Source organism: Oculina patagonica, chromosome 12 (genome assembly GCF_052425735.1).
Source record: "Oculina patagonica isolate OP01 chromosome 12, crgOcupat, whole genome shotgun sequence".
NCBI classification, from domain to species: Eukaryota; Metazoa; Cnidaria; class Anthozoa; order Scleractinia; family Oculinidae; genus Oculina; species Oculina patagonica.
The window spans coordinates 20,628,892-20,642,855 of NC_135769.1; the positions used below are offsets into that span (position 1 = coordinate 20,628,892).

Genomic DNA, 13,964 nt, shown 5'->3' on the forward strand with positions numbered 1-13,964 from the left:
GAATCATTCGCTTTACCGTGGTTTATCTGTGATACAATCACAGCAAATGTTCTCAAAAGCAACACATTACGCCTTCAATGTCACAGAAGGTTTATCTTGTGTGACAAGCTGTTTTTAAAATATCGCTCTTGGAGAACAGATTTTTCTCTTCCGGTGTTACGACAAACTGTCGTGATTAACACATTTTCGCATTCCGATCGTGCTTAGTGGAAAAACTAACTATGAGGAAACGAAAGCAGATAAATGAGAAATTTAGACTTTTAAAGCACAAAGTTCAGTATAATTCCAATACCTTTTCTGTTGATATGATTCGTTTTGAACGTAATGTTGAGATTTTTCGGCTTATTTTTTATTTGTTCTATTTGTTGCCCGAATGCGAATTCCATTTCCAAGCATTTTGCCCGAAAAGTTTCGGTGCTGGGGCAGCTGCAGCACCTACATTTTCAGTTTCAACTAAGCGATGAAAACAGTCACAATTAATTTTATCGTTCTCTTTGCTTTCTTCAATGTGTGCTATTGAAAGCAAATTTGCCCACCTCAGAAAGTTTAATTCCATCTGTGAAGTCCAAACCAACCAATTACATCATGACTGACCTCATCAGTATGCAGTCGAACCGTCACGTTTCACATAACAAGTGGCTACATCGTGAGACAAAAGATACAACTGTATTTCGCTATACTTGTAGTTTTACATAGCCTATGGATATGAAGATCTCATTGTAATTTATTTCTAGCTATCAAGCAGCAGTGCCGTAGAGCTCGGACAGCAGTTTTATAAGTTTTGCTTTTCGCAGTTTTCCCACCCACCCATATGGCCACTTCCAGGGCAGTTATGATTTTGTATATGTAACTTTATAGTGATTTCAATTTGTAATATGGGTCTTTAGTTATCTTATTTGACAATGATTTAATACAATTTAATGTTTGGTTATGTTGGATTATAATAAACTGCCTGATCCCAACAGTAGCTCAAGAGTCTGTTTCTATGTTAAGATTTAGGATGAACAACAATAACCTATTTACAATATAACTGTTCTAGTCCAAACGGGAAAATGTAGCCTGCTCCAGGCTCTCGGTAGTTATGGGAGAGCGAATAACGCGCGCGGGTGAGCGAGGAAAAAATGAGGCAGGACGAAGGCGTTTTTTCCTCCCTCGCCCGCGTTTTTCGCTTTCCCTTTCAACTACCGAGAGCCTGGAACAGGCTAGGGAAAACGGTTCTCTTTACCTTCTTCAAAGTTAATTTGTGACCATTACAGGTTATCCGTTTCTTGCATTTACAAATTACAGTCATGAATCGCACTTTTAGCCATTACGAGAAATCATCCGTTTAACCGACCAATACCTCTAGTGGAGACTCGATTTTAGTTGACTGTTTTTACGGAACACTCCTTAAGGTTTGATTCGGTGTTGCTTGAATAACCCTGGAGTGTTCAAAAGCATCAGGACATGCTTTAGTGCTTGGCGATAATAAACAAATAAATAGCCTTGACTGTGCCCTGTTCTGTTATAAAGCACTCAAGGAAGTGACATGAGCACTCAAGAGAACACTCGCCTGCGGCTCGTGTTTCACCTCACACTTCTTTTGTGCTGTCGTCACTTCCTTGCGTGCTTAATAACAAAACAAAGCACGGTCAAGGCTTTTTTATTTGTTAAGTTTTGCTTACAACTGTTAGACTACATATAGTCGGTCTTTTTTTCTTTTCTTGGTCAGAACCGACAGATGCGCTGGGTTTTTTTATCGGGAACGCGAACGCAAAGAGACGGCATGAACGAGAAGGGGCTTGGGGCTAGACAAGAAAAAAACCGACTACAGCCTCTTGGAATTTTTGAGGATATCCGTCAGTCCTCTGTCAGATGCAAAGGTGCAAAAGCCATAGACTCGGTAACAAACTTGAAGTGTTGGAAGCCATAGGACCATTTGTCTGTCACGCAACGCTGCTCGATGATTCCAATAACACCTGCGAAGGAGCCCAGGGGAAATTATACCTCGAATGGGGAAAAAGCCTGTGATTGTTTAGTTTTGGTCACGGTTGCGTCATTTTACAATATCTGATACTTGAGCAAGTCCGCTCAGTTCACTTCTCTCCATTTTCCGTAGTGCATCAAAGGTGCCAAACTCAACTACCCTCCCCTCCCTGAAAACCAGAACCTCGGCACAGTCTTTGATGGTGTTCAAACGATGAGCTATAGTGATAACTGTGGAGTCCCTCAGTTTCTCGCGCACCGTGTTCCAGATTGTTTGTTCTGTGTCTGGATCCACGTGTGCAGTGGGCTCATCCAAGATGATGATCTTGGTTTGCTGTAACAGCACACGTGCCAAGCAGATTAACTGCCGTTCACCAACGCTAATATTTGTTCCGTGTTCCAACAACTCATAGTCCAGTTGTCCTTCCAAATTTTCCACTAGCTGTTTAAGCCGCACTTCATCTAAAGCCCACCACAAATCTACATCCTGAAACTGCTCCAAAAGATCAAGATTCTTCCTCAGTGATCCACTAAAAAGGACAGGACTTTGGCCAAGAACGGATACGCATCTTCTTGCCTCTTGGAGATTGATATTCTTTATGCCAACATGATCGATAATTACATCCCCACAAGCGTCAGGCATGCGTAAAAGTGCTGCCACAAAAGATGATTTTCCGGCACCCGTGCGTCCTGCAATACCGATCTTTGCTCCTTCCTTGATCTCGATATTTATATTTTTGAGTACTTGAGGACCCCCGGGGTAGAAGTTCAATGATACATCTTGGAATGTGATATTTCCTTCGCGTGGCCAGTGTTCCGGGGGAAGCTGTTTCACTTTGTATCCAGGCTCAGAGTCAATCTTGGTGTACGTCATAACTCGTTCAACTGACATCATTAAGTTCTCAACGTCCGATGACGTCCTGACAGCGTATTGAATGACGTCGCCAAGTTCGATGACGTAAGCCAATGCAAGGCCGGCAAAAGCTGGTTAAACAAATTATTAAACGTGAATTCGATAAATGTTGGGTAAAATAATAAAATTGACCGATAAAACAGAATCTGAGTTAAAGATCACCGTAATTTGACTATCTACTAAGTAGTCCCCTCCCCCCACAGGTATCAAGCTTTTACGTCTCCCCCTCTCCCACTAAAAATTACGCTCTGCTATCCCTGACGATACTAATATATGTCTTTCTTAATTAAGCGATAGAGAAGATACAAAATACCAGATTTCTAAGTTTACAAAATTACTGCATCCTCGACCCCATACAGCGAATAAGCTGAAGTGGAAAATGTTTTCACAGATAAATGAAACAAAATAAAAAAAACCTTGGTTGCTTCTTTCTTAACCCTTTCACTCCTAAACGCGCATTTTAGGCTCTATTTGGAGGCGCGATCATTGAACCACATGTGACTGACGTCATTAATTAGCACGTCAGTGGATTTTTGTGATTGCCCCCGCAGGGTTTTGGCCCAGAGGCCAAAACCCGAGGAGGCACCCTAGGAGTCCCCGCGTGTATACATACAAGGACAAAGAATATTTGTTGAAAAAGTAAGAAATGTGTTTGTAATGGGCGAAGCGTTCTCGATTTGACGAAACTAGGCGCGCACGGTCGTGACGGGTAATATTTTAGCAAGCGCGCACGGTGGTGTCGGGAACTTGCAACCACGAGGTCGCGTTTCGTCACCTTCGAGCTTCGCCATCTTCTAGCAGCATTTCGTTTTCCGGTTTTGGCTTACGCGTGTTCACAGATATGTTCGAGCAGTTTCTCTGCTTTGGTTGTGTTAAGTGATATTTGAAGCAGTTGTTTATAGTAATATCATAGTAATACGTCGAAAGATTTCGAGCAATTAGTTTCGTGTTCTTGGCTACGTGTACGTGTGTTCCAAGAGCTGGTTCGAGTGCTTTCGGATGTTTGCTGTATCGTATACATCTTTCAACGAGTAATAAACAAAAGCATGAACTTTGTCATGTAATACAAGGTAATTCGTTTCGCTAACAAACTGTCAGATTATTTGATCCAAAGAGTGGGTTGAATAAGGTTAAAAATTGTTTTCTCGAATCTTTGAATGTGCCATATTTTGTTACTCGTGGAATTTTTGGGCTTTTTGGCCTGGAAATTATTGTAAGTTATTTTGAATGTTATAAGCCCGGGAATATAAAGCTTGCGTGTTGTCACCACGAATAATGTGTTATGTGTTATTTCCGCTAGGAGTTAGTTCCGCGCGCTAGGTGATATATTCGACTTGAACTTGTGAATATTATTTTGAATGTTATAAGCCCGAGAATATAAAGCTTGCGTGTTGTCACCACGAATAATGTACATGTGTTATGTGTTATTTCCGCTAGGAGTTAGTTCCGCGCGCTAGGTGATATATTCGACTTGAACTTGTGAATATTTTTAGGACGCAATGGAGTGTCACACAACAAGAAATTCTGCAGCAAACAATGTCGGTCGTGACGTACATTGCACAGTAAAAAAAGAAGTCTAATTGTGTAGTCCATCGGCATCAATAATTAAAAAAGACAAAAAGACTCCACTAAACTTAGAATGATGTAAAACAGATTATAAAAAGGCGGGGGCAGCTTTATAGTGAGAACTATTACTAGTAAGTAACTGATAGAGCTAGGACTGACCATTCTACACTCTATACAGTACATAAAGGACGAAGGATAACCCGAATAAGTACATTGTGTCCAACCATTTAGACCACAAATGAAGATCTTGATAAATAAGTTTACTCAGGAGAATAGATAGAGTTCTCTGCTGGATTTTAGAATATTTCACCCATGTTGTCCGTGATAATACAACAGTATTCGACTGTGACCACAACTGGAATCTTCTTCTATACAAAGAGGCTTATTATATCAAACGCCTAGCACCTTCCCTAAACAATGGACTAAAATCCAGCAGAGAACTCTATCTATTCTCCTGAGTAAACTTATTGTTTCCGTCTCCTCACTCATAGCTGTATTTAAGATCTAGCTTGTATGTTAATTTTATTAGTCTGATGATGGTATAGTTTATACCGAAATATTACAATCTATTTATCAAGATCTTCATTTGTGGTCTGAATTGTTGGACACAATGAACTTATTCGGGTTATCCTTCGTCCTTTATGTACTGAAACTGTCATCAGGTACTGGGTTTTACACTCTACAGGACTGTTCATTTTGTATATCGGTTGCTTTCTAACGGAGCTAATCAGAAAAATCGGTGCTTAAACGGGCCAATGCACCTTTAATTGATCAAGGTCCCCTTTTCAGGATTTTCCAGTGATTACGTCAAAACCTTTTTCGGCCAGAAGAAACGATGCGAAGAGTAGAAAGTAACGAGAATAAGAAAGCCAAAAAACGGAAGGGAAAGGAGCAAGAAAAAAAATCGGAACGGTTCGGCAAAAAAGTCCACATTTTGGCTTATGTGCATGCACCAAAGTGAAATATTGTACATTTTTTCATAAAATCGTTATCAAAATGTTGCTGCAGTGTGAAAAAGTGCTTTTCTAGCGAATTTTAGGGAAATTCAGGATCATAGCACCAAAAATCCAGTTTAACGGTTAAAAAGAAATAAAAACCGTTTTTTTGGTGGTGGGGGGGGGGGGGGGGGGGGATTCAGGAGTGAAAGGGTTAACACGTTAACCAATAAAGTCACCCCGTCTGTAAAAATAAATTAATCACTTTATTTAAGTGTCAGTTTATTTAAGTGTAAGTATCAACAAAGCTTCTTCTTTACTCGAAAAGGGTAGCAAACATAAAAGTAAAATTTTCATATTGAAGGACTCTTACCAGCATCTTGGGACACCACAACTGCTGCTAAAGCCACTGAGCCAATAAACAAAGAACAAAGAAAATTCAAGCGAACGCCCAGCCACCGTATACAAGCTACCACCATAACACACGCCTGGCTATGAGTATCTTGATATCTGGAGTGAGACATTTGTAGTTATTCAGTATAAAAATACTTTTTACGCTGGCCTGCGAATACACTTGTTAGCCGCCTTCCATCGCGCACGAAACGACTCTAAATTTGTGATGTGACCTGTCCACGCTCTCTCAGATTGTGGGGAAACCGCGGGAAGTCTAGGCTCGATCTTCCACGATCTCCCCCGCTCTTTCAAGTCCGGTTCCATTCTCGTCCCCATAGCCCTTTCGTTTCTCTTAGCCGGCTGGGCCTTGGCACGAGGAAACAAAGAGCTCTGGGGACAAAGGATTTCCAGTCCTAGATTCTAGGACTTCCGGTCTTCATGTATGCAGTCATGCCGTTTCAAAAGAATGTATGAGAGAGTCGTTACGTTTTCGACTTCCGTTTAGGAATTCTTTGTTCCAAACAGCCAATCAAAAAAATTCGAATTAATTCAAAAAATCCTATGTCCCCAGAGCCCTCCGTTTTCTCGTGCCAAGCCGGCTAAGAGAAACGAAAGGGCTATGGGGACGAGAATGGTCCGGTTCGGGAAACGAGTGCGGGCTCATTCTCCCAAACAGCGGCTGTAAATCTGGCAAATTAATCAAAGAGTAACAAAGCCCTCTTTTTTTCCGTCACTCGCCAGCTTTTTTGCAATTTCCACACAAAATGAGAGAGCCTGAACAAGGCCGTTAATCATACCAAGCCACGCCATCGTGCCAGCATGCCAAGGAAAAACTTAGAATAGTTTGTCGTACACGTAACACCATGTACACATGAGCATATAAAACTAGTCTTCTCAAAACTTGTCCTGCAGGAGAGAGAGAGTAAGAGAGAAAGAGTACCAGTACGACATAACAATATACATATTTATACCATGCCATAGAAAATACAGCCAATCAGAATACAGGAAAGCCGTTGTATATTCGACGGTATTCAACCCAACCTTCCCATCGTGCGCTGCGATCTTATTCTCGATGAAATTTAGTGAGCGTATTTTCTATGGCATGGTATAAAATAGTTACACAACACTTTCTCGTGGTATACTATGGAATATCCCACTTGTCACTTGTATTTTCTTCGTATACACACTCGCCTAAAGCCTCGTATGTATACCGAGAAAATACAAGTGACTCGTGGGATATTCCATAGTATACCACTCGAAAGCGTTGCATAACTAGTATATACCTGTAAAATTGTTCCACAAAATCTTTCTGTCTCCCTCTTGTCCTTATGGTGTCCAGGCCATTCAGTGTCTCCGAAATGTGAGAGAAGACTGGGCTACGGCAAATCGACTCTAACCTTTTCAACTCTCTGGACGCCTTCAAGTAATACCTTGCAATGTACACAACCAATACAACCAGCGGCACAATAACAACCAGGAGCCAGGGATTTGCCACAATCGGCAGAAGACACGATCTAATCGCCATTGAGCCCATCTGGATTGACATCAGAAACTTTTTGGGTAACAGCTCGTCCATGCAGCCTACATCTTTAGAGAATCGATTAAGAATTCTTCCCATGGGATTTGAGTCGAAGAAGAGAACTGGTGCTTGTAAAATAGCCACGACCATTTTGTCATGCAGACGCTCAGAACACCTCAAAGAAACCAAAAGGAATCCATATGCTCGCATGATGGCAAATATGAAGGACCCACCGACAAGGCAACCATAGATAGTCAAGTTCGTTGGGTCTCTTTGATGTTTCTGCTGTTCCTTTGTCAGAAACGAGAGCCACACGTCGGGAGCAACTATCATTGCTGGGAAAACAGAAGAAGAATGTATAAGTAAGGATAATCTCCTTGGGGTATTTCCTATTGTAGACTGGGTGGGTAGGCTTGTCTAAAAGGGGTACCTTCTTCAGGCTGGAGGTATATAAAAGGGTAGAGATTTCACCAGTCGAAGTACAGAGAAGGATAGGGATAACTGTCATTTGAAAAAGCGCCAGAAAAGAAAGAACAGACGCATCTAATGATTGATTCATCTCAGTATTGTAAGGGGTTTATACTCAAATGGAAACGTCAGTTAGAAAGAGATGCAGTAATTCTATTGTAGGTATGTGAAAGGAGTACCATTTTCTAGTGTAGGTAGACGAAAGGGTCACTTTTTTGTCCAAAATGGTATATTTAACAATTATTCCACAAGCGCGCGTTGTCCATGAGATAGTAAAGAACTTAAAAAGCAAACGAGGCGCGTGGCGCCGAGTTGGCTATCATGAACTCATATCCAACAAGCGCGAGTGGAATAATTGATTTATTAAAAAACGCCTTAAGAATTAAAATATTTAAGCTTTGTTGACGAGCATCGGCAACCATTTTTGTGGTCAATGGTATATGAGCTCATATAAAATTGTCTGTCAACCAATCAAAACTCAGGAATTGCAATATACCATTGCTAGTTTTTAATAAAAGAGGGAAAAAGTTTAAACCAGGGGACGGAGCCTACCGTATAAAAATCTGTTGGGTGATCCCCCCCCCCCCAGGGGGAGTAAACCATACATACATTATCTAATGACGTAACACTTAATTGAGCTGGAGTACAGTTTACCTTGGGCGATGACACACAGGAATACTATGGCCAGTATCACTGTGGAATGTACCCCGCTTCTGAAGTAGTTCCAGTATAGCTTGGATGACACGACTCCAATTACGCGATCTTCTTCCTGTGTTTGAAGACTCCTGGCTTCATTGCCTTCAAGAGCATCAGAAAATTGACTTTTCTCTTCTTTTGCTAAAATCAAGTCATGTACTTCGTTTCCCCTCACAGCGGTCTTGTAAAGTGGATCTTCCTTTGTGCATAAAATGTCTTTCTCTTGCAGCTCGATAAAACGTCCTTTTCCAAGCACGCGACCTTTGTTAAGTACAATCACTTCATAGGCCTCCTTCATGTACTGTTCTTCATGACAAATCAATACTCGAGTTTTATCGCCCAGCAAACCTTTGATGCATTGTCTAAAGATGTGCTGACCAACCTTAAAATCCACAGCACTCAGAGGGTCGTCCAACAAGTAAAGGTCTGCATCAGCGTAAACTGCGCGTGCTAAGCTTACTCTTGCCCGCTGGCCTCCACTCAGAACTGCACCGCATTCACCAACAACCGCCTGGTCAGAGTCGGGGAATTGTTGGATGTCTTTCGTGAGTGCACACGATTTTATAACATTGTTGTACTTATCTCCGTCATATGACTGACCAAACAAAATGTTTTCTCTTATTGTCCCTGAGAAGACCCAAGCTATCTGGGGAACATAAACAAGAGTCCCTTGGCAGATGATTGTTCCGCTCATGTCTGAGACCTCGCCAGCGATTGCTGAGAGAAGAGTAGATTTTCCACTGCCTACTGGACCAGTAATGACCGTCAAACTTCCTGCAGTTGAAGTGAATCCTATATCTTGCAGAACTGTTTTCTTGTTTTCTGGTTTGTACGTCAAGTTTGACACGCAAATAGCTGGTCTGCCGTTTTGTTCTACAATGTTGGAAATGTGCGGACTTTCGTCTTTATCGTTAATCAGACAACTTTGTAACTTTGCCGAGTTTCCTACAAAGTCACTTCTGCGCTCTGAAGACTGATTACAGGGAACTGATTGCAGATTGTCTAAGAGAAGAAAATCTTCTATCCTGTTGAGGGACACGTAAGCCTCGTATATCGCTAACAAGCCATAGGCTAGACGATGGCATACGCTCATTCGTACTATATTGATGAAAGCGAGCAGCATGAAGACATTAACAGCTGTGACAGGCTGGTCAGTTAGTACAAGGGTGATAACAGCTACCAGGGTCGCCATAGGAGCTGATGCGTATTCCAAGCCAGCAACAGTTGACAGAATAATATTCTTCTTATGGATGATGCCGATTTCATGTCTGAAAACAAAGCAGACTTTTTGAGTTATAATCAGTAAATAACCTCGTTCCCAGGGCTTTTCCCTTGAAATCCAAGGGAAAAGCCCTGAGAACGAGGTTGATCAGTAAACTATTTTGTCTGAAGATAAATTGTTATGCACTTTGCAACCGTGCCGTTTTTCGCAATAAGTGCAGCACAAAACTAGTTGCGCTAAGTTTGTCTTGTTTCTGTTGACTTGTTCCTGTCGTGGTTTTGTTAATTCAACAATTATTTCACGAACGTGCGTTGGATATGAGATGGTAGATAGCCAACCAGGAACAAGGCGCGCGTCCAACAAGCGCGAGTGGAATAACTGTTTTATTAAAAACGTTCGCATCTTGATGAAGCGGGGAGGTTATTAGTGATTGGAGTTATAAAGTAGGCAGGGAGGAGGAAGGATGGGGCGGGGGCGGGGGGGGGGAGACTAGCTGAATTCTTTCAAGGTGCCATTAGTCATGCAGCAACAAGATTACATTCTGTTTACCTTCGTGTAGTTTTTATCCTATCTCGGTACTCATCTTCCCACGCATGCGTTTTGATAGCGCGGATTCCAGAAACGGCCTCGTTCATGAAAGAGATGCGTTGGTCAGACACGTCGGCAGTGCGCAGGCGTAGCTCTGCACCAGTAGAGGACAACAGGATTAAATATGGTATAAGGAATAACAGGAAAAGGACTCCCATAATTGCCTGCCAGCCGATCAGGTACACGACTAAACTCGTGCCTACAGTGAAATCAAAAATCGTAGGGACCATGTGGGAGATCCACATGGGAGCTTCCTCCATTCGCTGCACATCATTAGACACGAGGTCAATCACGTGACCAGTGGAAAATTCTATTAATGCTTGCTTGCTGAGAAGAGAAGTCTGGATAAAGGTAAAAAAGGCTGCTGTCAAGAAACATTCTTCATAGACGGAGCACATAAGCTAACTTATTAAGGTCGGGACACACTAGGCGACAATTAAGTCGCAGCGGCAGGTCTCTGCGACAAGTCGCTCCGTTTGTACTGCTTCAAAACAAGGCGCTTGTTCGGTGCACACGCAGCGAATTGGGAAGAGTGAGAATGTGAATTAACTATTTTCCAATTCAATATGGCGAAAATACATGACGCTCTCTCATTGGTTAATTTATATTTTGTCGCAGCGACTTGTCGCAGAAGTATGCACACGCTGAGCAACGCTGCTTTCGCTCATTTTGTCGCTGCGATCAGTCGCACGAATTCAAACTGGTTTAAATTCGTGCGACTGATCGCAGCGACAAAGATTGTCGCAAAAATGCACCATGTCACATGAGGCAACATGTTGCAGCAACCTGTCCCCGCGACATCAGTGCTGCAGAGACTTGTCGGCTAGTGTGTCCCGACCTTTAATGTACCACTCACACCTAAAATTATTTCACATTTAGCCAAGCTTGATGGTGTTCGTACTATGCTACGCACTCGAGTTACACAACAGTCAAAAATATAAGATTGTATGGGGAGAAGAACTAAGTTATTTAACCTGAAAATACCAGTGAATTGACCAAAAAATGACTTACCTCGCTTCAGTAGTTTTTCCTTTGTTTTCAGTGAGGTTCGAAGGTAGTTTTCAGTTCTACTGCTTTGCCCTACCAACCCCCCACCCCCCCCCCCCAAAAAAAAAAACCGACTGAAGCGAGGTAAGTTATTTTTTATTCAAAACTCATCGCTCGAATTGTAAGGATTAAACACTCAGTGTTATTCTCCCAACAATCCTTATATTTATCCATTACTGTTTGAGGTGCATATAGGCTACGTAACTTACCTTAATGTAGACGAGTCCCTTTAACGCGCTGCGAAGTTTAATGCCCAACATATCATTCGTAAAAAAATAATGATGCAAGGCGATGCTCTTGATTAAATGATTAGCAGCCATAGCTAATGCACAATCGTAAAGAAGAACATTTTTCTGTGGCTCCTCTGATGATATCAATGCGGAAACAAGAAATCCAAGGAACAACGCTTGCAAAATGCGACCAACTGATTCTAAAAGTCCCGTCGCGACGATGATTAAAACTTCTTTAACAGAGACCATTTTAATCACACTTTTCCAAAGTTTTGATCTTTTGTTGTTGCGTTTACTGCTAGCTTTCTCGTCGTTCCATTTAACTTGCAGCTTTTCGGTCACTGAACGAGTTTCGTTTTCTTTCGAGAGCGGTAAAAAATCACCCTGCTCTAAAGCTCGTTCACTTCCTATATTAACGACTTCGTTCATCCATAGAAAGAGAAGGCGGGATAAAATGCTAAAGTTTTCTTCATCGTCTTTGGCGGAGATCTTTTTGTATCCACTTCTTTTCATGACGCAGATCTAATAAAGGCAAACAATCACTTATTTTAGTTGGCAAATGCAACAGACAGGGACCAAAAACCAGAATTTGATCTTTAGCATTTTGTTTCGAGTTCCCCTTATTTTATACGTTGCATAATTTTAAAGTACATAGTGAATCGCGTTTAGAACAAGAGAATACAAACTTACTGGCTTTGAGGAAATTAAATCTTTACAGCGACTGAATGACGGACGAATTTGATACGGCCTCAGGTGATTTTTCGAAGATAATAAAACCCATCAAATATTCAAATTAGTTTTACCCTTCTTCCCTGCTACTCTGAAAAACTCAAAGACAACTGGAAATTGGGATTGTAACTAAGGAAATACCGAGATGTTTGCCGAGTTCCTAAGTACAGGCAAATAAGCGCTCGATAGCCATAAAATTTATCGTTATACACGAATGTTTTTGCCTATGAATACGTTTGCTCGAACCCTGGTAATGTGGGAGAATCTTCAATCCGTCTTCTCTGAACATCTAGCTATCTCGAAGGCTGTTAACTGCATCTTGCAAAATTTTAACCGACTGATCATGTAAGATCAGAAAACCACCGTTTCGCTTAATCGAAAATCCTCGCACAAGAAAGGAAAAGCTGTCGGCCATACATTTACTACGGCATTTTACAAGTAAATGAACTCTCGTGGTAATTAACATTATAAAGCACAAAACTGTCCTAGCATGTCGGTGGAACTAGCATCTCTGCTTTAGGATATTTTTGTGTATATACCGCATACTAATTAACAATTATTATACATTGGTGTCACCAGCTTGATTTTGATTGGCTATAAGCACGCAGCTAATTCTTGCTTGCTGTTTCTCTTACGTCATACTTACAGACATTAGATTTTACATATGTAGAAGTGACGTCATACCTACAGACAATAGTTTTATGCATGCAGAAGTGACGAAAGGTTGTAAGCTTATAAAAGTATATTTTGTGCGCGCTCTTGTCTTTACAAGTGCAGCTCAGGAATGTGCATAATAAAACAATTATTGGATTCGGTTTTCGCATGATAGCGATAATTATCAAGGCCTCAGTTTCTGTTATCCGCCTCAGCCTTCGGCTTCGGCAGATAATAGAAACTTTGGCCTTGATAATTATCGCTATCATGCTCAACCTCATCCAATAATTGTTAATTAGACGGCATGCTCAAGGTTTCTATCGGCTGATAGTTGGTGAGGGGCAAAACTCCGACCCAGCTATCAAAGTCGATACAACGCAAGGGCGGTCTAAATGATCAGAAATCAATCATATCAATCATAGATTGATTTCTGATCACGCCGGGAAAAATTGTATATTGAAAAAGAAAAGAAAAGAAAACCGATGACTGAGAGAATATTCTCGTCACGCGCGCACGATTTCACACTGACGTTCCCTCTAATTCTACGTAAAAGGGTCAATGTAATTGTAAAAAACAAATCGACCACATTTCCCATGGTGTACTTATACCTAATCGTACCTTTTTGGTACGCTTCGGCTGCGTATCAGGCGAGTTTGGTCTCGCCATGGTTCGTATTTTGGCGAGACGCAGTCGAGCCAAAGTACCAATGGCGAGACCAAACGAGCCTGATATGCAGCCGAAGCGTACCAAAAAGGTACGATTAGGTATTTACCGTACCCAAATTCAGCCAAAAATCCGGCTATATTTATCGCTTTGTTGAAGCCATGCTTGCAAGGTACGTACTGCAAATTGCGTTGATCATGATTTGGTCTTGAACACTTTTACCAAGTTCCTCTTCTGCCTTTTTTTTCCACTCGTTTGTTTAGAGTTTCATTCTCTAAATTTTCAAAATTAAAATTAAGCGAAAAATTTGGAAATTCAGTAGTGTACCCCCAGCAGAATTACTACCATTTTTGAGCAGCCATCTACTAAAAGTGAG

At 41.4% G+C, this 13,964-nt stretch overlaps 1 protein-coding gene across 1 annotated transcript; it reads right to left on the reverse strand.

Moving 5' to 3' along the window:
* Positions 1-763: 763 nt before the first annotated feature.
* On the reverse strand, positions 764-12,060 carry LOC144632061 (ATP-binding cassette sub-family C member 4-like). Its single transcript, XM_078490669.1, has 6 exons — positions 11,522-12,060; positions 10,227-10,606; positions 8,414-9,723; positions 7,056-7,626; positions 5,753-5,889; positions 764-2,949 (listed from the first exon to the last, which is right to left on the reverse strand). The coding sequence occupies exons 1-6, from the start codon at positions 12,053-12,055 to the stop codon at positions 2,036-2,038; spliced, it is 3,846 nt and encodes a 1,281-aa protein (XP_078346795.1). The 5' UTR covers positions 12,056-12,060; the 3' UTR covers positions 764-2,035.
* Positions 12,061-13,964: the final 1,904 nt, after the last annotated feature.

What these genes read in the sequence shown, in the direction of transcription:
- LOC144632061 (XM_078490669.1), bottom strand. Translation starts at nt 12,055, where the DNA reads ATGAAAAGAAGTGGATACAAAAAGATCTCCGCCAAAGACGATGAAGAA. An exon ending in TTTGTGGAACAATTTTACAG is followed by an intron (nt 5,890 to 7,055) that starts GTATATACTAGT and finishes GTCTCACTCCAG; the next exon opens with ATATCAAGATACTCATAGCC. An exon ending in TGTGGTGTCCCAAGATGCTG is followed by an intron (nt 2,950 to 5,752) that starts GTAAGAGTCCTT and finishes TTGTTTAACCAG; the next exon opens with CTTTTGCCGGCCTTGCATTG.